The sequence below is a fragment of the Camelina sativa genome, chromosome 10 (genome assembly GCF_000633955.1).
Source record: "Camelina sativa cultivar DH55 chromosome 10, Cs, whole genome shotgun sequence".
In the NCBI taxonomy this organism is placed as follows: Eukaryota; Viridiplantae; Streptophyta; class Magnoliopsida; order Brassicales; family Brassicaceae; genus Camelina; species Camelina sativa.
Window position 1 is genome coordinate 5,523,625 of NC_025694.1, and position 23,872 is coordinate 5,547,496.

Genomic DNA, 23,872 nt, shown 5'->3' on the forward strand with positions numbered 1-23,872 from the left:
CTGCAGCTTGGCCTGCTTTTAGATATCAATCTATAAAGGTCAGTATCGCTTTTAGAGAGGTTCGAGGTTGGAAAATTCTTTTGGAAAACTCATCTTCAAACAAAGGAGCTTTTCTCATTGCACAAAGTGTCACTATGGATTGTTGACTTCAATTGTATGTGGCAGTGAGTCATCCTGCTTGGCTGGATGAGTGTTTTGCAAAAGAGAGAAGAGGATCTTTTGATTGAATTTAAGTTTTTGGTTAATATATGCTCGGGTGTTCAGAGTATTTTTTGTAAAGGCTCGATCTGGGGGATTGGAGCTTAGGCTAGAGATTAGCAAAGATAGAAATAAAGGTTTTTTGTTGGTAAAGGTTTCAGTACCGGGTATTTCCCTTATATGTACTTATTGTTTCGATAAATGTAATTCCAGTTGACAAAAAAAAAACTAACTGTTTTATAAAAGACACAAACATTTTTAAGATGTATGGGTTGAAATTTCATGGATAAGACCAAGAAGTGGTGACTATAAAAATCAAAGTTGAGTAATTAAGGGGGGAATAAAGGGGATCACGTAGTTGTCATGATCGTGGGATCGATATATATAAAAAGTGTTATTATAAAAATGTTTGGTGGAATCATATAAGAAGGTATTCAATTTGAGCGTAATGAACGGTCGAGATGGATGGGGCATGCATGCATGATCCCTCATGCTTCCTTAAGAGGTGGCATTGTTATCATGTGTGATATCGACGCGTGGACGTATACACTCTTTACGTACATCACATGCACAAGCTCCTTTACATTATAATAACATTCCGAGAAGACATATAATTGGCGTCCTATTTTGACGTTTTAAATTGTTACAATTTTGTTTTCAATCGCTTTAATCAAACGAAGCAAATTATATCTGATTTGGACCGGAAGCTAACATTACTATGCTCGAGTAAAACGTACGCTATAATTTTGTTAATAATCGTTTTGGAAATGCAAAAAAATGCTCCCAATCTAAATAGTTTTACTAGTCATTTTTGACTTCGAATGATAGACTGTATATATAAGAGAAACCATGCGAGACGGAAAAAAACATCAAAAAATTTGGACGGAAATAATAAGTCTAACACAAGTTATATATAATGATCATAGTTTTGTTTTGGGAATTTTGATGAAGTTCCTTCTGTCAAAATTGGTTGTTTAGTTAAATTAATTTAAGGGTTAAACTAGTTATAGGCTCGACCCGTCCTGATCACAGTATATAGACATATAAGGGACAATAATGAAAGATAACAGACCAATAAAAGGGGCAATGAAAGTACAACCATTACTAGTAATATAGATAGATATTGGGAATATTATCGTGTTGTTTGGTTGAGATGCCCGATGGTTAAAGGACTAATATATTAGAAATTTATTAGTATTATACTAATGGAAGACAAAAAAGTTTTGAGAACCAACAAGAAAATAAAAAAAAGAAGAAAGTGAAAGTAATAGATTGACATCTTAAAACTTGTGGCTGAGATTACAGATTGTGGTATTTGGGGCTCACATGGTTTTCTTTTCCATCTAACCTCCAAAGAAACATATACAGGTTTCAACTCCGAAGAACTCTTGTTTTTATTGCATAACTTTTTTTTTTTTTTAAACATATAAAACATGAATCTTTTAAGAATACTAACTAAATTATACAGATACAAGTTCTAACCTTTCGGCTTTTCTTTCCTGTTATCATTTTTTTTTTTTTTTGGCAAACCTTTCCTGTTATCATTTATAGTCACATACAATAGAAGTTACTTGATCGGTCAATTGTTTGTAATCGTATCTAAATAAAAAAGGTAATCATCAAAAACCTTTGAAGACTTTCAGTAAATAGATCCACAGAGAAGAGAAAAGAAAATAACACGAGAAAAAAAAAAAAACAAGTGGCCAATTTTTTTACTTTTTCATGTTATGTTTAAACCTGTTAAACAACATTTTGCGTTGACAAACTCTACGGTTGAGTTTGTTTATTAAGATACTTGTAATACAATAAAATTTATACTATATAGTAATTTTATCTTAGTTAAAAACATTTATTGGCAATAAGAAATAACTAAATGAGTAGTTAGCAATATTTTTTCTTTTAGTTAGTAGTAGCCTAGTAGGTAACAATTATATATTGTAATAAATGATTCAAGACGAGAATTTGAAGCATTAAATGTTACAATACAGAAATCGAGGATAAATAATTGTAATTATACCATTCCACAGCTGTTACTCATAGTTGCGATGTAGTTGCCTCCCCCATGCATGAACTTTTTTAATCTCAAGTGACATTAGTTCCATATTTTACTTAGCTTAGCTAGCCTAATTTAAAAAAATTCAAAAATATTGTCCCATCTCCTCTAGTCGAAGTAAATAACTACTGCGCACTTACTTTCTTAGATGCCTGTGGTTCGGCTAATCAGTTTGTAGTTACAATTGCAACTTTGAAATAGTTTTAAATTTTTTTGGTCGAATGAAATAGTTTTAAATTGATCAGACTATTTGAGTGGTTAAAATATGGACACAAAATTTCTTACTACATTTAATGCACAAAAAGAACCTATATACCAATTTTATAATATATATCTATAAAACAGTTAATCATTCCTAATCTATGCAATTATGCAATATAATACATTGTACGAAATGCATTTACGAGTTGAATGCTAAAAAAATTTCTGTGGTTTATATAACAAAACCATATTAAAAATTTTAGGTTTTGATTTCTTGTTACAGTTTATGCAAATTACTCATAATAAATTATTAGCAAGGAGAAATATTATTTTGATTATTACTAGAAATAGAGATATTTGTCTATATCAAATTATGGACAAATATCAAATTAAACTAGTATTAGACAAAAAAGGAATGGCTGCCAAACGTACATGTCGAATAAATAATATCTAAGCGAGTAGAAACCAAAAGTGAAAATAAACTATATAAGTTTTTGAAGTCCGCATTTCGATTGGATTGCAGATTTGCAAGTTGAGAGGAACCAATATGTTTAAAGAAGCATTAATGAGTGAATATGTACATATATGTTCCCTATTATGTATATATAAAATCACTTTCAATCAAAATTTGTGTACATCTTTTTCTTTTTTATATCATAATGAATTATTATACAATTCAGCCTCGTAAGAGCTACGACAATAAAGATATTTTTGGCCCGTACGTAAACGATGGTTTAATCAGATTCAGTGACTATGAAAACGAAGGCATCGTGTCTTTTGTGTAAATCTCACTATCTCTTCCAAATAAAGGATAGATAATAATTACTCTTTGAATCGGATTAGCTACACGTTTTTAGATATTTGCAACCTGTCTTCTTCGTTAGATCTAGGAAATATTTGATTTTTTTTGATAAATCCGGACTCAGAATCATCGTTTATACTAATATTAAACTTATATAAGGCTATTTTATTTTATTTTTGGTTCAAAGGTTTAACTTACAATCAATATATTGGAACACATATTATATCTACTATTCTCTAACTGTTAACAAAAAAAAAAAACAGTTGAATTAAACCTTGTATCATTTTATTCTTTCCACAATGTTAATTTCACCATTCTCATTGACAATATCAACTTATTGATTCAAACCTAAATTTTCAAAAATAATTGTAAAACTTATATATATATATATATAAATAAAATAAAAGTTAGAGAGGACGAATAAAAAAAAGGAGTAAATTTTATATTTGAAAGAAGAAAAGATAAATGAGAGTTCGATTTGTTTGGAGGATATGGAATTGCTTCCAAATTTAGCAAAGAAAACATAAATGTTTTGGTCCCTTTAATGCTTTTAAACGTTATTCCAAATCTGTTCCAACATGTCTTCTTCATCCGACACATCTCTTATCCTATCTCTCTCTCTTTTTTTTTTTTTTAACCCTCAATCCAAATTTGGTACTCGAATTTTCGAGAATCATGTAAGATATATTTGTTTCCTGATAATACTATTTTTTTCTTTTAACAAATTCATTGTCTCCAAGATTTGTTGCTATATAAGTGATAAAATCATTACGATGACTTTTCTGAGATAATAAATAAAATTAACCTTTTAAATTTAGATTAAAACGTATTCGGATTTTTTTTAGGATAATATGCAACGAATAAGGAGTACAAAATTAATTAAATTAACTAAACTATTAAAGTGTGGGATTATCAATTTTGTCGCTTCTTTCAGCGTATCTAAACTTCGACCGACTTCAGCGTATCTAATAAACCTAAAGTAACCTTACGCTCACAGTTCGGTTACTTTAAACTTTATCAAAGTCATATTACTAAACGTCCACATCACGAAAACGTCCACGTACGTCTATCCCGTGGATAAGTCACATACCGCTGTTTCAAACACTTATCTCACAGTCACGTTACGCTAAATCTTGTAGTTAAGATTTTTTCTTTTTTTAACTGCGGTATAAAAAAAAAGCAGCTCCTAGTCCTATGCCTAATAGCGTTAACTATGGTTAGGTTAAATTAACTATGGTTAAATATCTCAACTACATAAGTCAGCTTTGCCGGTGAATTAGCAAACAAGAAAAAAAAAAAAAAGAGAAAGACTCATTTTTTAACGACGAATGTGATTTGATTTCGCCGGTGAAGATGATGATCGGAGAAACTCGTCGGACTTATCCTACTGTTGAGATACCTCCATGGCCAGCTTCTGAAGATTTTACGTCGGCGGATTTGTTCTCTCCGGCGATGAACAGTCCAGATTGTAGCATGCTTGAAGCTTTGGCGGCGTTACAGCGTTACTTGCCGTCTAACGAGACGGATCCGGATTCTGACCCGGATCTATTGGGTCCGGATTCGCCTATCGATGCTTACTCTTGCGACCATTTCCGTATGTACGATTTCAAAGTCAGGAGGTGTGCTCGTGGCCGGAGCCATGACTGGACGGAGTGTCCGTACGCTCATCCCGGTGAAAAAGCTCGTCGGAGAGATCCGAGGAAGTACCATTACTCCGGCACGGCTTGTCCTGATTTTCGTAAAGGCGGCTGCAAGAAAGGCGACTCTTGCGAGTTCGCTCATGGTGTTTTCGAGTGTTGGCTTCATCCAGCTCGTTACCGTACTCAGCCGTGTAAAGACGGCGGTGGCTGTCGCCGGAGGGTTTGTTTCTTTGCTCATTCGCCGGATCAGCTTAGGTATTTGCCAAACCGTAGCCCCGATCGGGTTGATTCGTTCGACGTTTCGTCTCCGATTCGTGCTAGAGCGTTTCAGCTCTCGATCTCTCCTGGCTCTGGCTCGCCGCCGATGAGTCCAAGAGCCGACTCGGAGTCTTCTCCGATGGCTCAGTCGCTGAGTCGCTCACTCGGGTCTTGTTCTATAAACGACGTCGTCCCGTCGTTTAGGAGCTTACAGTTCAATAAGGTGAAGTCGTTTCCTCACAACAATCCATTATTCGGATTCGGGTCGCCACGTGGATCAATCTTGGGTCCTGGGTTTCAGAGTCTTCCCACTACCCCGACCCGACCCGGGAATCTGGATATATGGGAGTATGGGCTAGAGGAAGAGCCCGTAATGGAGCGGGTCGTCGAGTCGGGTCGTGAGCTAAGAGAAAAGATGCGCGAGAAACTACACAAGGAGAATTGCATGGATCGGGTTGACACGGATCCGGATCAGAATTCGGGTGATGCTCCTGATGTCGGGTGGGTATCTGACCTGCTGATGTAGAGGAGGATAAAACCCGACCCGTAACCCGAAACATCGAAGTCTCATTGATGGATGATAAAGTCTCAGTATCGGTTTTTTTGGGATATCTTCCGAGGAAAAGAGGAGGAGATCTTAATTAGTGTGTTCATATTATTTTTATTTTACTAATCTTCGTATTATCTGCTAATAATAATAATTAAATATGGATTTTTGTGGCCAGATTTTTCTGAAAAAATCGTTGTATAGATGTGCCTAGGGTTTTTTTTTTTATTACGGAACATTAATATATATTATTATTATTATAATAATTATTGTGTTTTATATTAATGTTAAAATGTAAACCACTTGGTACTACTAATCAATGAATGAATGCAAATTATTACTAATCTAATACTAGTACTTCATTGTGTTTCCCTAGCTTTTCTTGATCCAATATAAATAATTGTGTTGTGTTTTTATTATTTAGAAGTTTTGTTTATCGTCGATATTTTAGGAGCTTTTCTAGTCTTTAATTGCTAGAATGGGTCAAATCCTAATTAGTTAAAGTAATATGACTTACCCAAATAAAAATAAGTTTTTAACTAATAAAATACCTGTTCAATGATGTTAATAGGTTTTGTGCGTATCAGTGGATTACGACATTATCCAACACGATTTGGCAATAGCATGGATAAGAAAATGACATTAACCAATACGAGATGATATGCAATCACGAAGAAAAGTCTAGAGTCTTAACTTGACCGGCACCAATGTTGTGTGATAACCCCGAGTTACAAAACCGATCTTTGACAAAATCAGGGAAGGCTTGAGTAGAAAGAAAATTGAGTTTGAAAATAGATGTATGAGGATGTCATTCTTTATGTGATGCCATAACTTATCATTTATTTGTTCGTTAGAATAGTAAATTAGTAAAGCGTGTCATGAAGCGTGTATATCAGGTTAAGAATTTTGTTATTTTACTTTGTCAACAACAGTTTGTTTCGTGAGAAAATTTGGTATTTTGACATTTGAATAGTAGTAAATCATTAGGAGTTTTGGGAAAGTTAAAGGCAAAATCCAAAATGAAAATTTGCCATATATACTTCCTAAATTTAATAGTATGATAGTAGTAGTAATTTACAATGAAATAATTGCTTCCTATTTTACTAAAGACCCAAAAAAAGCGACATGTAGGTCCAATGTTAGGTATCACAATTACCACTTTTGAAGAAACATAAATGTATAATTTAATGCAATATGAATGTACATACAGATAGTGTTTATACGGGGAAACGCCCAAATCTGTAATCAGCGAATTAATAGATTTTTGTAGGGTGATTATCCCACAAACTCGAGGGTAAGGTCAAAATTCAAAAAGAAAAACCTAATTATATAAACGAATTTATGTTAGACAATATTACTTCCCATTACTAGTATATTAAATCAATAACTTTTGCCTAAACTATGTACAGGTGTAATCTTAGGCTTTGACTAGTACATTATTACCATACAATGACATCGAGTAAATCTTCTAGTATGGTACAAATTATAGAATTACAAAAAAAAAACTCTCTTAGCAATGGAAGCATGTAGTCGAAAACAAAAACATATACAAATCCTTTTTTTTTTCTTACAATTAATGAATTAAATGTTTTAGCAGTAAAAATTTTCTTAAAAGAAAACAAAAACAAATGAATCTTTAAACCAAAAAGAAATCAAATTAAATCAATATATGATCTTGAAAACAAACAAAAGTAAAATGAGCATAAAATGATGAATCAAACCTTAAATTAATTTCTCACTACCTCGCCGTTGGGCCAAACGTGGAGTAATCTCCATACGTAAGCGAAACCGATCCGGACGTGCTATTATATTCATCGCTGCTATCTTTTCGAATCGGCGACTTCGTTTGCTTCTCATTCACTACTTCCTTCTTGTGATGGCTCTGTGGCTCACGAGCCAGCTCAGCGGCTAAGCATTGTTTCAGATCAGACACGATTTGGTTCGTTGTTGGTCTTTTGGTTCCTCTGTCTCTGACGCAAGACATTGCCACCTCTACAAATTTCCAGGCAGAGTTTGAGGAGAAGTCCCCGTGAAGCCGTGGATCCACGACGCTATCTATGTCTCCGGTTTCGAGGAAAGGCTCAACGTAGTGGACAACGTTCATTTTGTCTCCGTCTTCAGTTTTCATTATGGATCGCTGGCCGGTTATGAGTTCAAGGAGGACGATCCCGAAACTGTACACGTCGCTCTTCTCGTTTAGCTTAAACGTGTTGTAGTACCTGTCAATTGAAACAGGTTAATGATGAGACGAGCCTGACTACACTGGTAAAGATTAAACCGGTGATGATGTGTAGGAAACGTACTCAGGATCGACATAGCCGGGAGTACCCATGACTGCAGTGACGACGTGGCTGAGATCATCCTCTGGGAAGACCTTAGAAAGGCCGAAATCAGCAATCTTGGCTTCCAAGTTATCATTTAATAGAATGTTTGCTGTTTTAACGTCTCTGTGTACTATTGGTGGTCTGCATCCATGATGCAGATACTCCAATCCTGCCCAAGAAAAACAAATTAAGAACGGGTTTCAGAACCGAATTATTCTAAAACAGAATTGATATCTCGGTTTAACAGTGAGAAATCAAGAATGTCAAAACTAAGACCAACCTTGTGCGGAGTCTATGGCTATATGGAGTCTCTTTTCCCAGCTAAGATCCTCTGCATTCTCACTTGAAAGATAATCCTGCAAATTTCCATTGGCCATGTACTCATAGATGAGAGCCATACTACGACCATCATCGCAGTATCCAACAAATGAGGCTAAGTTCCGGTGATGGACTGTCAAAAGAAGCTCTGCCTGCAAACATTTTACACTTCAGCAACCATAAAACAGCATTGACTAAAATATTTGATCATGTTGTTAGTGTTGTTTAGATTACCTCGACTTGAAATTCTTTGGAAACCTGTGAAGATGATGAGGAGGATCCTTTAGTTTTTCCAAATGAAGAATCATTGATCATCTTTACAGCAATTTCAGTCCCATCTTCGAGGGAACCGAGGTACACAATACCAAACCCTCCTTTACCGATCACTTTATTGAAGTTATTTGTAATGCTAGAGACTTCACTATATGTGAACCTTCTCTTTCCCGAAGGCAGAAGTGGTCCTGAATAGGCTCCTGAATACACTAAACAATTAAACACTCGTTTTCCTTCAGCATTAATTCTAACTTTCGTTAAACTTGAATCGAAGTAAAAGACCAAGCTGTGCTTACTAATTTGTTTTCCCCTTCGCAGGATGAATATGATAGCCACGGCTATAATGAGAGTGACCACTAATGAGGATACAACTAATGGCACAACGATATTGTTCCCGGCCCGACATGAACGTGAGTGACAAATGTTTTGTTCATCCACACTGAAAACAGAGGAAATCAACAAGCTTCACATAATGGTAGGATTATCTTAACAAGATAGCTATGGTTCACAGGCTTTTGACAAGAAAATGTACCTCAGTGCAAGCCCATTTGTCGTTGATCGTTTTCTAAGAGCTCTAGGTATAAACCCAGTCAAGTTATTTCCTTTCAAATTCCTGCGACAGAAATAAATGTCAAGAGACAAAATCATTGTTGATTGTCTGTCAGTACAGACTCAAAAAAAGTCTCTATGTGCTCAACTCACAGGAACTTCAAATGTTGTAGATCAGCCAAAAATTCTGGCACGTTTCCTCTTAAGTTGTTGTTTGATAAATCCCTGGGAAAACAATGCACACATCTCTTTTAGTTAATGGTGAATAAAATGGTGGTAAGTGTGTATTTATGGTTTGGTATACTTACAATGACTCAAGATGAGAGAGATTTCTAAATGCGAAGGCTATTGGTCCGTTTAACCCGCTTGAGCTAAGATTTCTTCTCGCAGCATAACACAGAAACAAGCTCATCAGTCATTTGAAGGAAGTCCAAAAATAAAGTTCTGTATGGCTAAACGGAATGACTTACAGGGACTTGATTTGGTAATTAGAATTGTTGTAGCTGCATCCAATACTTTCCCAAGGGTATAGTCTTGGGGAGCAAGGATCACCACTCCAAACCTTACTCACTTTATACGTTGATCTTATACTTTCTATGGCGTGAACTTCATTAACAAGTGAAAATTGAAAACTGTGAGCTTCGGTAAAAATCAAGGTTCAGATTTTATAAAATATATGTAGTAGAGATGAATATACCGTCTTCAACTGTGGTGGAAAATTCATCCAGAGATTGTGCTGTAAATATCTCAATAGCATTGAGTATTGGTGGACGCGTTGAATCTGCGGTCTTCTGAACAGAAATCCAGTGATCTTTACCAGTGAAAGCTCGTGAATTAGACACTGTCATTGAATACTCAGAAGAGGGGTTGAAAGCTCCTGAAACAGGCGACCCATTCCAGAATATCTTGATTTTTCTGCTCTCATTCCTCTTGAGATTTTCAAGTTCTGCAAAATAAAGGTAGGCATAGAACCGAGTATCTGGATCACCTGATGTCCAGGACAGTTCCAACGGCTCATCATCACTTTTAGGGGACGCAGCTGTCTTAATAACTTCATCTGGTGGCCGATAACCAGACTGAAAAATATCAATATACCCAGTAGTCAAAGTCGAATTCCAAGAGACTGGAGAGTAGGGAGACCAAATACGATCATATGTATCCTTTTGGTACCGTCCTGTTCCATTCAAATATCCTGTATCCCATCTTCGATAGAGTACCAATGAGACATTTCTTCCAAACTCAGTACCATAGATTGAGCTGTTCATTGGCCGGAGCTCCAGGGCTGAAATAAAAGGAGTTCCTTTACCTTTGTTCACAAGGCAAACATATACTGTATCTGACTCTGCAAAGCTGAGGATCTCCTTGACGACGTTCTCAGAAGCATTTCTGAATTTCACTGAGGTCCAGAAATTCACGTTTACGTAGAGATCAAACTCAGGCAAAGCTTTTTTACCATCGTAGTTTCCATACATAAACGAAGCTCTGATGAGATAAAGATTCCCTTTTCCATCGGAGGGGGTTAAGGAGTAACAATTCCGGTTTCCTTGAGGAAAAGATCTGACATCAGCAAGTGGGAATGGCAAAACCGGGTTTGCCGGATAGCCGTATTCTTCAGAGACGTTCACATTTACTCCAGCGTTTATGAAAGGTGCATCCCAGGTGTAACTGATACCAGTATCAGTGTCTACATAGTTTATATTAGGGGGCGCCCCACAATCTATGCTGATGAAACCTGGATCAGAAGACGGTAAAGAATGTTGATAATTCTATAACGTTTGAGAAAGTTCTTATCAAAATTTCAAGACAGGTTTAAAATCTACTTAACTTCTCAAATAATAGAACCTAAGGCATTCAAAACTTATAAACAGACATGCAACCCCATGATCCAAAGAAACTTAATTTTGTAAAATATCGACAAACAAATATCAAAACTTCAAAAGTCTTATGGTCTGATAATTGTTCATTTTCAAATCAAAACAGAGGAAAGCAAGAATGATGCTCACGAACCTGCTTGGCCTTGGCCATCAACTACAATGGCAGTGGCAATGACGCCAAAAAGGATGAGAAAAACAGAGTGAGCTTCCATGTTCTTCTTTTGTAAAGCTCAGCTCATCATCGTCAAAACAGACAACCTGCGATTAAGATAACACAGAAACAAAAAATACCCAAAAGTACAAAGTCTACGCCTATTTCCTTTTCTGGGAGCACCAAAATTGGCCGGGAGGTTGTATAATATAAGTGCTGCGCACGACTGAAAAAAGCGGCTAAGAAAGAATATAAAATTGTGTAATACAGCTATTAAGAAATAACCTGTGGGTCAACAACAAGTATGATATATATGACCCCAATAAAATATTAAAACAGAAAGCACAGGACATAGCCGACTGATACATGGAAAATCATAGGCATTAAAAATCTTATATGAAACACAAAACTGTGGTGAAAGAGATCCGGAGTTTTGACTTAGATGATCTGGACACAAACAATGACAGACCGTTGCAACCTTTTAGGACTACTGATAAAGAACCAGAAGATTTTAATTTTAGCTAGTGTCTTTAACTGTTATGCTGCAAAGTATTAAAACTAAGCTTCATCTTCGACTAGCTGCTTTGGAGTATCAGCTTCATGGGATGAGCTCAAAGGGAATGAAGATAGCTCTATGTAATCAAAGTCGTCAGTGATTCCCGCCTGAAAATTACAGATCTGATTAAGAAAATGTGAAATCTAAAAATGATAATGTATGAGGTGAAAATATCTTGAAGATACCTCCGTGTATAGATGTTCCAGCTGTTCCTTGGCCTGGGGGAAGTTGTTTGAACACCATTGTCGCAATGTGAAGATGTTATCTGAGTAAGATTTTAAAAATTACAATTTAGGTGGTGGTCAAAATTATGAACCTTTAAACATAAAAACGTATAGCCAAGTTTTAGAAATGGAAAAACCTGTCCATCTGTTAGCCGACTGGTGAGCAACTTCAATCGCAGTCCCTGTCAAAATAAGAAGAACATTTAGGTTGTATGTAGCTAGTAAAGCACAAGACTGGTTCTTGTTTCTGCTCCACGAGGACCGGAAAACCTTTAGGACTTAGGACATTTTACAGCAAACAAAAGTAACGTATTATGCAGAACTTACTCTTTGCCTCCAAGGTAGCTGGATCGTTGTCAGCAAATTGTACCATCTCGTTCTGCGTAAGAAGAAGAAATCGTAAGCAACTAGCTAAGCATGTTGAGCATCTCTATCCAAACAGATGGCCAAATGTAATCTGACCTTCAGCTCTTTGTGTTTCCTTTCAATATCCTTAAGTTGCGTCAAGGCCTCTGTTCGTTCCTCCTGAAGCAAGAACAGCAGTTTTGAAGAGAAGAGAGTATGCAAGGTTATCCAATCATTAATTCTGCAATACCAAAATTACTTACGGTTTCTTCCCTTCCCTTCTTTAGGGCCTCGCACTGATCAACAAGTTCTGCTAGCCTTTTATTACTACCGTGAAGATCAGTTTCAAGCTTCTGACGAATACTCCTAAGCTGTTCATTCAGAATGAGATCAAAATCAGAAAACATCGCTACACTCAAGTTAATAAGAGCCATTATGATGTTATATCAGGATGAGAACGGTAGCTCACTTGGTTGCCAGCACAGCTAGGAAGGCTCCAAAAGTAGATCTTCATGTGTGCATAATTATGAAAACTGTCAAACGACAAATAACAGCAAGAAAGACTGTACACGGCAACAAAATGAAATAAGATGTGAAAGGATCCAACATAAGAACACAAGCTAACTCACAGAAATTCCAATCTTGTCCTTGGCAACAAGATCATCATCCACCAAACTCTGGATAACATCCTTCACTGACTGACTAATTACACCCCTCTTCGGTCCCATCTTCTCAAGTTCCTTGAGCTGAAAATATTTACAAAAGTAGAGAGATCCATAAGTGCTGGTATCTCAACTCCATTAGTTCAATGCCTAATGCTAAGTTAACAAGTAGTAAAAAACTTTAAAAAAAAGTGCTCACCAGGAAGAAGTCTTGAGACTCATAGAATATCTGAAGCATCTTCTCCCGCTTCTCCTCCATCGAAAGCCCTCGTTTCTTTGACTGAATATCATCAAAAATAGAAAGCAACGATTCAGTTGATACGAGAAACTATTTTAAGAAAAATTTCAAAATCTCTTAAAATCGAGACAACAAATTGCTTTATAGGCCGAAATTTCAAAACCCAAAACAGTCTAAATTGATTTCTAGCTGAGAAAGCGAAAAATGGCTTCTATCTAAACGCAAATCCGAGAAACCTATCGATTCGCGTCATGCAGACCAAGTGTTTGTGAAAATTCCTCAAACAAATCTGTAATTAAGCTACCCGAAGAAAGAAACAGAGCTACGGATTCAAACTAGGGAAAAGTTTATATGAAGTTTCGCGAAGAACACATGGAACATTCAAACAAAAAGGTCGAATCGAAACATCAAAAATTATCTTATAAGCCGAAGAAACACAAGCTAAGAAGATCATCAGTTCACGATAACTATGGATTTATAAAATTTCGGAGGATCAATCGATTTTCCCAGCACGATTCACGAATCACAGAGGTTTATTTTGCGAAACAAAATCAATCACAAGTAGTGAAGTAGAGTAGGAGAACAATCGTCCAGAGTATATTACCATCGTGTGTTCTCTTGCTCCTGATGAATGTAATCCAAAGGATTTGAAGCTTTTCTCCTCTCTCTCTCTCTCTCTCTCTTCTCTCCTCACTCTCTCAGAAATTTCGAAATGAAAATTGTCGAAGAAGACTTGAAAACTTAAGCGGCTTATTATCCCTCGCTTTCTGTTTCATTATTTTTTTCAATTAATTTGAATTGCATTTAAAAACGACACGGAGTTCAATTATAAGATACCAACAACGGCATGTCAACGAAGTCAACGTATGGTTGACTATACATGCACCGCTACATTCTTATTATAAGGCCAGAATGAAGAAGAGAGGAGGAGTAAGTAAAGTAAACTCAGTAGATTATTTAACCAGAGTAAAAAAGTGTAATTAAAACATACAAAAATTACATAAGATAAATTATGTGAAGAACACCCAAATGCAGATAAGATTCATGACGGGGGGNGGGGGGATTATAAAAGTTTTGCTCCGATATAATCTGACTCAGATCCTTATATACATCGTCTGTTCTTGTTTATCAATGCATACATGTCTCTGCCTCGGAGAGGTGAATAACCTGCACTTAAACCAAAGCCAATTGCATAAGTAAATTGATTACAAATCCAAATTCAGTGAGCAATTAGCAGAGAAGTGAAGTGACCTTAGAGGGCCATCTCAGCCTGTAATGCAGCGAGTTCTTCTTCTTCTGCGGTCCGCTTCTGGGGAACAGGACGGGCCTGTTGACGCCCTGCAGGAACGGGACCTGATGGCAATGGAGCTGTTGTTGTCGGCTGAAGAAGTTGTTCTTCAAGCTCAGCACCTTCGAGTTCTTCAAGCTCTTCTAAAAGCTCATCCTACCAAAGACAAGTTTTTACTTAGGCAAAGATCATTAGCCTGAAAAAAAAAAAATGATCATATTGGGGTACAAGAATGTTACCTCATCAAAGTCAGCTGCCGCCCCGATTGGATTTGACAATGCTTCTTGGATCTGTTTCATGTTCTCGGTCTGCTCATTGATTTCGTCCATGGTCTTGTCCACATCATCAATATTTCTGCAAAAACAGTGTGTTTACAAAGTTAGGTAGGCACTAGAAACGTTAAAGCATTCAAACAATGCTAAAACAATAAAAGAGATGATGCAGTTTAAAAACCAAGCTCTTCGTGTTCACAATAAAATAGGTAATATAACACTTACGTAGCTTTCTGCATTGCTTTCATTGCAGAAGCTCCACTCCTCAATGCATCAACAGTTTCGGTTGTTGCTTTTGCGCCTTCTAACATAATCATCTGTATGGAAAGAGATATATGATCCCTATAAGTTCATCTATTATTGCTGATAACAACAATCTTAGAACAACATCCAAAAACAAAACAAAAAAGAACTTACTTGATCATGTATACGGAGTTGGAAATTCCCAAGCTGTTCGACTTGTTGCTCATATAACCTCTTCCTTTTCAAACACTGTATAGCCGCTGCACAAAAACCAACACAGTTAAGTACTCAAGGAATAACAACCACACACAACAAGCTTAGATTGTGAATAAAAAAGGAGGACACATTGAATCATAATAGAAAAAATAGGGTTGTACCGCGTTTGTTCTTAGCACGGGTGTATTCTTTAGCCTTTTCAACCTCTTGACCAGCCTTCTTCAAGAGTACTTTCTCCTTTTTCTCTAGCATCTCAAGCGTCTGCAACGAACCAAACAACACATGACAATAAGCAATAACAACCATGGGAAAGTAAAGAAACTGAAGGGAACATAAACAAAAACTTGAAATACCCAATTCAATTTACAGTCAACTATATGGATTTCTAATCTTAACCAAATAAATCAAAACTAAGAGTAAACAAAACAGTACAGAGCTCAGATTAAAAGATCGATTTTTTTTTTTTTTTCAAATCAAACGTTGATTGACAAAAGAGAAGTGTAGAAATCGGATCATACCTCGTTAAGCTTGTCTAAAGTTTGGAGAGCATTAGACTCCTGCTTGGGTTTCCCGAATAGCCGATTCATCATAGTCTCTCAAATTCACCGAAACCAACACAGGCCACTAAAAAGTTCCGCGAAAAAAAAAAAAAATTATCCCTAAAATATGAACCGATCGATCGAATAAAAATAACGAGGAAGAAACAGATTACGTAAGAATCGGATCCAAGTTTACCTTGTGTGAAATCTGGATTTGGAGATGGGGAAGATCAAAATTTTTAAAGGGTAAAGGGAAAAATAATGGAAAATTATATAAAGGAGGGACCTTTATTTGGTTTTGTTCTTGCGCGTTTTGTGTTTCACAAGACAAACTAGGATTAGGATTTTAGATCGAAGCAAGCAAGTTCCCCTTTTTTCCACACGCGTTGAAGTGTTGTTTGGCACGTGTTTATTTTTAAGTGGTTGTTTACGATCAGTCTCGTGTATGCGTAGTAGGCGATAATAGTGAACCAGTGGTTTGGGTTAGTTTACTAACCGAATTTCAATCAAAAACTAAAACGAAAACCAATACTCCAATTTAGGAAACTAGCTCAAAATCACGATATTATAAAACTTTAATTAACGAGACTAATTAAGATTTAAGAATATCAAACAATATTATAAAACTTAATTAACGAGACAAAAAAAGGATAATGAATTAATAATTATGGGAATCACCAATGCATCCTACGCCTTTCGATATTCCCAACCACGGCTTCTCGGACACCCGAACACGACGGTCTCTGCATCCGAACACCGCCACCGCCACCGCCAATACTCCTCCTCCATCCGCCGCCACCGACAGCATTACTATCTGGTCTCTGTCTCGGTGCACTATGCGACCTCAGTTTCGACCTAAACGACGTTGTACTATCCGCCATGTAACCCGAGTTAAATTCTCCCGACAAGAAACAGAACCGGTGAGCATCAGCCTCCGCATCCACCTCCGCTCCGCCGGAACAGCATACACTCCTCGCCGGAGACCCACCTGCGAAACGAGGTGTGCTCTGCGCCGTCGGGAACTTGCTACTGCACTCGTCCCATTCGGGTTTAGGCATTGACAAACGCGGTGGGACGCGACCGGAGAGAGGTGAGGAGAGCGTGCGTCGAAACGGGTTGTCTAAGAAATCCGACCCGGATAAAACGGGTCCTCGGATCCTAAAAGTTCCGTGTCGGGTTCCTGTATCTACCTCCACTATCTTAGCTGTCTCTTCGCCGTTGTTTCGACTTTCCAAAGATCCGGAGAATCTTTCCTGTAAGAAAAGTTCACATCAACAACACTTTTTACAACCTGGTTAAAAAAAGTTTATAACTACAACTTGGTTCAAAAGTTTCAATCTTCTTACAAACTATAGTTAAAAAAAAAAGATTTCAACTTTTTACATAAAGTTTCAAATTCCTTGCAAAGTCTAAATTTTTTTTACAAAATTAGTTATCTACTTTAGAAATTAGTTAAGAAGTTTCACATCGTTTAACTCTTTAATAATTAAAAAGTATTATTAATCTTTAACATTATAAAACTCGGTACGGTCAAAGTTGATAAGTAAGTTAAATTACCGTGGACTTTCTAGCCGGAGCAGCATTTCCGATACGGCGGAGAGCTCTCTGAAACTTAACAGTGGCTTGAGCTCTAATAAGTGCTTCCATACTCCGAAGAGTCGCCGCTGCTTGTTTCCGTACCAAATAGCCTCTAACCAAAGCTTGTATCTTAACCACTCCTCTCAACGCTCTCAACGCTTTTCTCGCCTTTACGTTACAAAAGTATAACGGCTCAGTTACTTTAATAATTAGAAATATTTAAAAAGATTAGAAAAAAAAATTGTTAGTACCAAGAAGCCTCTAAAGGCACATTGGATCTGCATAGCGGCACGATTCTCACGGCTTTTTCCACCTCCTCCTCCTAGCGGACCACTCTTTCCTTGACCTTGGAGCCTTACAACCGCAGCAGCCGCTTTGGCCGCCGCGACCGCTGCGTCAGCTGCAGCAGCTGTGGCCGCAGCAACCGCTATTGCATGTGTTCTACGCTCTTTCTCCTCTTCGCCAGCCGCGTAGAACGACCTTAGCCACGCAGCTTCTTTCTCGGAGATGTTAGGTGGTATAGTCTCGTAGTTGTCGCATAAAGAACGGTCAAGGCGGTTGGAAATGGCTCCGGTGTCGGAACCGGAACAGGAAGACGGTTTGATTCCGAACAAACCTTTGAACCATCTCGAAGCTCGACCCATTTTTGTCTCTCTCTTTACTCTGTCGTCAACTTTGTGAGATTGCTTTCTCGTAATGGATTATTTAGTTTTGGTTTCACTTGTAAGTGGAAAAAATTATGACCAACACAAAAAAAATATTAGTTTGGTTACACTTTTATTTTACTTATTTATGGACCAACACAAAAGGTCTACTTTTTAATTTACAAATTTGTAAATAAATTAAAATGAAGATACGACGAAGTATGCGTACGATTGGTCGTGATAGACTGATAGGGTCCATTTAGTGTTTTATACTTTAACGTATAGTGATAAAGGTTATTCGTAATTTAGGTTCCATTTCTGGTTTTTTTAATGTATTATGAAATTTAGCTAGGGCTTACATGAAAAAAATACGTTCCTAGTTTGTGTAATGCGTGGTATTAATATTTGGTCTAAGAAAATTTATCATTGTGATCATTTTATGTTTATATATCTATAAACTTATGGAATTTAGTATTGCATTGAAAATTCCTGGATTCGTAATTTATAAAAAATGGATTTCTTGGAAATAAACAAAAAGTATATATATTAAAAATGGGGAAAACATACATAATTTTTGAAATAATGAGACTTTCAAGACAGCTATCATAGACAGGTGCTTTTCCATTTTCTGCAAACTTTTCTTATCTGCAGAAGTTGTTTGCGTAATCATATTGACATTCCTATGCAATTACCCATTCTTTTTTAATTAGATCAAGAAAAGTGTTTTGGTTTCTGAGAAAAAGAAAATGAATAAGACAGGAGGAGGAACTGATCACGTAGTAAAGAATCATTCTGTTTATTACACTTTTCTACCATTGAAATTTATCGAACTAAAAATTTGTATCACTTGGGTCTATGTGATGAAACATGAAAGATAAAACAAATCATATACTGTATGTAATTGTAGCCAATATATGTATTTAACGTATAAAGCTGGACACTGTATTCTTTTGCTTCGGATTTTTTTGGTGATATAATATTTTCTCATAAATTATGATATGTGTTGTCTATTGTTTCTACATATTATGCTATATGCATACGCCTTGGAAATCAAACTTGATTAACTTTTTATAAAGTTCTGATAGAAGAAGAAATTGGCAGTAAAAACAGTGAAAAGGAGAACGTAACGCTCTTCTTGGCCGCCTTATAAGCAGATAATGGTATAAAATTATGTTTCTCCTTAGTTTAATATGATTCCAAATGTTTCGTAAATTAATCTTCTTGTATGATGGTGAATAAAGTATCTTTAAGAAAAAACTATTGCTATCACTAGACTATCGTTCCATGGTTAACGTTATGTGTTTTAATAATGTTATTATCTGCTACAAAACATATTTAGCATAGTCCAAAACTCCACACTATGTCATGTTGCATCCATATGCTACAGAGCATTATTTATTATATTTGGAGCCTATATAGTCGAAATCATTGCATATTTCATCTGAAATTATGATCCTCTTATAGAGAAATAAAATATTAAAATAAAAGAGAAAAAAAAAATTCTGTTTTACATAAAACAGATCCTGCAGGCAGCAGTACTGACTCCACTCACTAGACGAGCCCTAACATGTCAAGTTAGTTCACAGCCTTTGTCATTTTCTACTACCCAAAACTCTGTATAAATTTGGTAAAGTGGAAAACGAAATTTCTTGAGAGTTGAGACCAACCCATTTAATTTTGATTTTCAAGAAGAATAACAAAAAGAATATTTGTCTTATCAATTTTATCATCTTCTTCTAATTATGACTCAAATGGAAAACGGTGATTTAATATTCAAGGTCTAGTTTAAAGATGTGTGCAAGCGAAACTTAAGTTAAAAAAAAAAGTCTGAAACCAAGTGATATAGAGAGAGCAGTCCAATGTTATAGAGTGGGTTTTAGCTCTATGCCTATATACAAAAATGTTACTTTAAAGTTTGAACTAGAGGGTTGCCCAAAAAAAAAAAGTTTGAACTAGAGAAGATAAAAAAGAAGTAGATGAAGAAGAGAATCTAGAGTGAGGTCACGTATCTCATATACAATTATGGAAGTAAAAAGTCTTTGCCCCTTCGGTCATTTGAATTTGTCAATCTCTTTCTTTCCCCTGCGGTCCTTCTTCCTCTTCAATACGACGTACACTTGTTCGTTCGACGTTCTATTTTATTTTTTCCCTTTTCTCCTACGAATTTTGTATTTCAAGATATCAATTATTGAGTACAGATAATCAATTATTTGGGTACCTTGATTTTGCACGTGAACCTTATATGCTTTTGGGATTATCAGTGTGGTTTGTGTGCTTGTTGCTGGTTTTGGATATCATAAAAGAAAAAGATAAAAAAAAAATTGTAAGATAAATTGGCATGGGCTTGGGTCCAAGACAATGCCGGGTAATGTCCATTCGGTTTTCACTCGAGTTTTTGATTTTTCAAATCGATTAGTAAGACCTTTTTCTTTCACTGCCGGACTTGAATTTTGATTAGTACATTCATGATTCAGCGTTTGTAATGATTTACTTTTAATGAACATGCGTGTCTACTCTCGTCTAACAGTGGAATTTTTTTTACATTCTTAAAATTATGTAGATTTGAATTTGGAATATGATGCAGCCACTAGACACATAAAACGAGAAGTCAAGAACATAAACCATTCATAGTAAATAGTCCCCAGGATTATGGGCTTTTTTGTTCATCAAACTAGGCACAGTGTCAACAACTTACATGACTGGTAAAGTTAAATTCGTATGGGCTAAGTAAGTCATTGAAATAGCCCGATTGCGTCTTGAGATTTTTTTTATTNAATTCATCAAGTTTAATTATATCAAGGATGGGAAACATGTAGCTCGGCCTGTCGGCCAGCCCATGGTGTCAGCGGTAAAGGTTTCACGGAGCTGGTACGTCTAATATGGATTTTTTTTTTTTTTTTTTTTTTTGGTAACAAACGAAAGTTACCGCCAGGTGATTCGATAATATGGAGAATGAAAACGAAAGTTACCACCAACTAATATGGAGAATGTTATATCTATGGAAGAATTTATCATTTGATTTGTATTATGATATGTGTTTAATACTAAAATCCATAGAAGAAGACAATTATGTGGAACAATAATCTTGGATTTATTACTCATATATCCTTTTAGACATCAGACTACTAGAAATCGGCTAAACCTCCAACTATGTAGATAGAAACTCTTAATCTTCGAAAAATGAAAGCATGAGAGACGCCACATGACCAAAGAACCGACCAGCATAGAGTATATAGTAAACATTCCCTTGAATCGGTTTGATTTCTTGTTCAAGTGTAACTAGAATCAGCTCCAACAGAATTATTAACAAAGAAATTATCGGTTTTCTACACCAATTAGTGAAACTCATCCAACGGTTTTATCCCAGAGGAGATATACATCTAAACGGTTTGGTGTATGAACTTGATAATTCTTATGTTTATATTAATCTCCACGCTTTTCTTTAAACTAAATTTTACGCGAGTTTATTCTTTTGATGCATGTGAGATCCGGCTACATTACTTAGTTCAGTTAGTTGGGTTGGGACTTGGACCACTTGGTGCAATAACCAGGATGTGATACCATGTTATTATACGGTTCATCCCACTTTTGATTTGGTTCGCTTACAGTGTAAATGAACCAAAACTAAAGATCTAGTAGATGCGATCTAATTAGCTCCATGAACATATTAAAACGAACAACATTTCTATTTGTCATGCTCGATAATTTGTTTGTTTTGCCCTTGAAGGTTAAATCGTGCGCTGGTCAAATAATTAAGGAGAGTCAAATTATTGGGTCTACATATTTCAAAATCAAGACATGTGAATTGAGGAAAGAAAGAACAAAAGGTCTGGTGAAAAAGCCCTAAAAAGAGCAAGAAAAGGGAAACATGTGGAGAAAAGAGTGTCCCACAGGCAAGTCATGTGTTCATGAATCGTACTTATGACATCTTCTTAATATACATCCATATTTTTTTGATATTACATGCAACTTGCAATATGTAAGTATCTATATAAAATTTATATCGTCCATTTAAGTTAAATAAAATTTATAAATTCAGAACAAAAACCAAGTTGGGTCGGCCCTCATATTTTTTTATCACTGCAGAATTTTTGTGGTCGATGCAAGTTTCAAATTGTGATATAAATGAATTATTGCACTAAACGTAGTATATTGAAGCTTAACATTTAAACCAAAAAAAAAAAAAAACGTAGTATACTGAATTCGAATATATGATATGATGAATGTTTAACTATCTTCAAGTTAACTATATGTGTAATATGATATATATTAACTTTTACTTTCATGGATGGACCATACATACATATATATGACGTATGCATGGACGTTATATATATTCAAGTCAATCTACATCACTGCTATGTCATACATTATCAGTTTTTCATTTATAAAACCCTAAGATAGGTCCATAACACGTAAGTATACATGTTTGAATCTTGATTTAACTAGTCTCAAGATTTTGTCTAGGATAACCTTGCCTGAAAGTACGATATCACCAATTGCAACTTAAATCTCGTAATAATTTTAAATGTTAGATAATAATTTTGTGGAGAAGATTTTCTTAAAATTGGGTTATGTTACCTCTTTACTATTTATTTTTGGGAATTATAGGACAAAGATGGTTATGAGATTGTGAAAGTGTTGGTTATAAGGTGGACAAATAAATTAGGGCATTCGCCAATACATGCTTGTGTAGGCTCCCATGTATGTGCATGTGTTTTGGTCTCTCATAGCATGGTGGTTTAGTTTATGTCCTTTCACTTTTATTCATTATTTAATTTTGTAATATGTGTTTTTGTTTGTGGTCTTGTTATCACATGTCTGTCCACTATTGGCTATAAATTGGGATGGATTGTTACCATAAATGGAACCCATGTGACATGAAAAGATAGCTTTTGCTTATGGTCATGCACATATAGATACACTTGGATTTTTATATATATAGTTTTGAGTGGCTAGATATTTATCAATAATTATATATAGAGGTTGAGCTGATCTGCTAAGAAAGATAAGCTATAAAATAACTTTGACTTATAGATACATTTTTTTGTCGAAAGACTTATAGATGCATTAATATACATATATTTCATGTGTCATATTATATATATAGCTTCCCACCATTTATAATATATATCCAAAACAGCATCCACCAAGGTTCTTAGATGGATATGTCCCCAATCATATTAATAAATAGTTTTCATACATTAATTTACATTATCATTAGTGCACTGTGAGAGGTTTTTGCACGATTCAATTAAGAATGTGCACTAGTACAATTGCATTATAAGCACTCAAGTGTCAAACATATACATGATTAAAAAGGGTTGACACAAAATCAATGATATGATTAATTAATGTTTCGCCAGTGGGCCGAAGGTCTATTTCCCTACGAGAAGTATTATATCGAACCAGATAGATCTCGTTCTTTACTCTCGGTCTATATGTCCCCGAAATAAAAGTTCGAAAGCTATATCTCCACAGTTTAATTTTTCTACATCAATTAACCCATAATCGTGGATTATATCGGTTTACTATTTACCTAACCGATTAAGAAAAAAACTAAACCTTGATTATACCAAAGCAAACCCGATTTTGACCCGATAAACTTCGATTTAGTATCCATTATCCCAAAATCTCTAATCCAAAAAAACTCCAATTTGCGAAGAACCCTAGATAGTGAAATCCAAAATCAATATCGAAATTCCTTAGCGAAGACAACAATAATGGCGATTGTCGTTTCAGATGCAGAGTTTGGTGGAGATTTCGACGAAGAAGTCAACGACAGAGATGACTTTCACATCGACCAGTTGGTGAATGAGTTCGTCGATGAACCACCAGTCCGCCATGATGTGTATCCGGAGAGTGATACCGATGAAAAC

At 35.8% G+C, this 23,872-nt stretch overlaps 5 protein-coding genes across 6 annotated transcripts; 1 reads left to right on the top strand and 4 right to left on the bottom strand.

The window, feature by feature from the left end:
- On the top strand, window positions 4,529–6,048 carry LOC104717278 (zinc finger CCCH domain-containing protein 49-like). Its single transcript, XM_010434823.2, has one exon. The coding sequence runs from the start codon at window positions 4,608–4,610 to the stop codon at window positions 5,676–5,678; it is 1,071 nt and encodes a 356-aa protein (XP_010433125.1). The 5' UTR covers window positions 4,529–4,607; the 3' UTR covers window positions 5,679–6,048.
- On the bottom strand, window positions 7,343–11,356 carry LOC104717279 (probable LRR receptor-like serine/threonine-protein kinase At4g29180). 2 transcript variants are annotated; one of them, XM_010434825.1, is made up of 11 exons: window positions 11,171–11,356; window positions 9,861–10,895; window positions 9,634–9,769; window positions 9,472–9,543; window positions 9,317–9,388; window positions 9,147–9,227; window positions 8,911–9,053; window positions 8,576–8,814; window positions 8,304–8,493; window positions 8,003–8,192; window positions 7,343–7,918 (listed from the first exon to the last, which is right to left on the bottom strand). In XM_010434825.1, exons 1-11 carry the CDS (start codon window positions 11,247–11,249, stop codon window positions 7,438–7,440), a joined length of 2,718 nt encoding a protein of 905 aa, XP_010433127.1. In that variant the 5' UTR covers window positions 11,250–11,356; the 3' UTR covers window positions 7,343–7,437. The 2 variants fall into 2 exon arrangements, with proteins under 2 accessions (XP_010433127.1, XP_010433126.1); XM_010434824.1 differs by having other exon boundaries at window positions 8,576–8,823.
- LOC104717280 (meiotic nuclear division protein 1 homolog) lies at window positions 11,494–14,002 on the bottom strand. Its single transcript, XM_010434826.2, has 10 exons — window positions 13,818–14,002; window positions 13,175–13,255; window positions 12,943–13,059; window positions 12,783–12,821; window positions 12,577–12,684; window positions 12,431–12,493; window positions 12,296–12,347; window positions 12,106–12,150; window positions 11,930–12,009; window positions 11,494–11,851 (listed from the first exon to the last, which is right to left on the bottom strand). The coding sequence occupies exons 1-10, from the start codon at window positions 13,818–13,820 to the stop codon at window positions 11,747–11,749; spliced, it is 693 nt and encodes a 230-aa protein (XP_010433128.1). The 5' UTR covers window positions 13,821–14,002; the 3' UTR covers window positions 11,494–11,746.
- Window positions 14,145–16,105, bottom strand: LOC104717282 (vacuolar protein sorting-associated protein 32 homolog 2). The gene is made up of 8 exons (XM_010434827.2): window positions 15,968–16,105; window positions 15,751–15,856; window positions 15,394–15,493; window positions 15,191–15,276; window positions 14,999–15,090; window positions 14,741–14,855; window positions 14,465–14,657; window positions 14,145–14,380 (listed from the first exon to the last, which is right to left on the bottom strand). The coding sequence occupies exons 2-7, from the start codon at window positions 15,820–15,822 to the stop codon at window positions 14,466–14,468; spliced, it is 657 nt and encodes a 218-aa protein (XP_010433129.1). The 5' UTR covers window positions 15,823–15,856; window positions 15,968–16,105; the 3' UTR covers window positions 14,145–14,380; window position 14,465.
- On the bottom strand, window positions 16,418–18,093 carry LOC104717283. The gene is made up of 3 exons (XM_019230893.1): window positions 17,601–18,093; window positions 17,329–17,517; window positions 16,418–17,024 (listed from the first exon to the last, which is right to left on the bottom strand). Exons 1-3 carry the CDS (start codon window positions 17,991–17,993, stop codon window positions 16,446–16,448), a joined length of 1,161 nt encoding a protein of 386 aa, XP_019086438.1. The 5' UTR covers window positions 17,994–18,093; the 3' UTR covers window positions 16,418–16,445.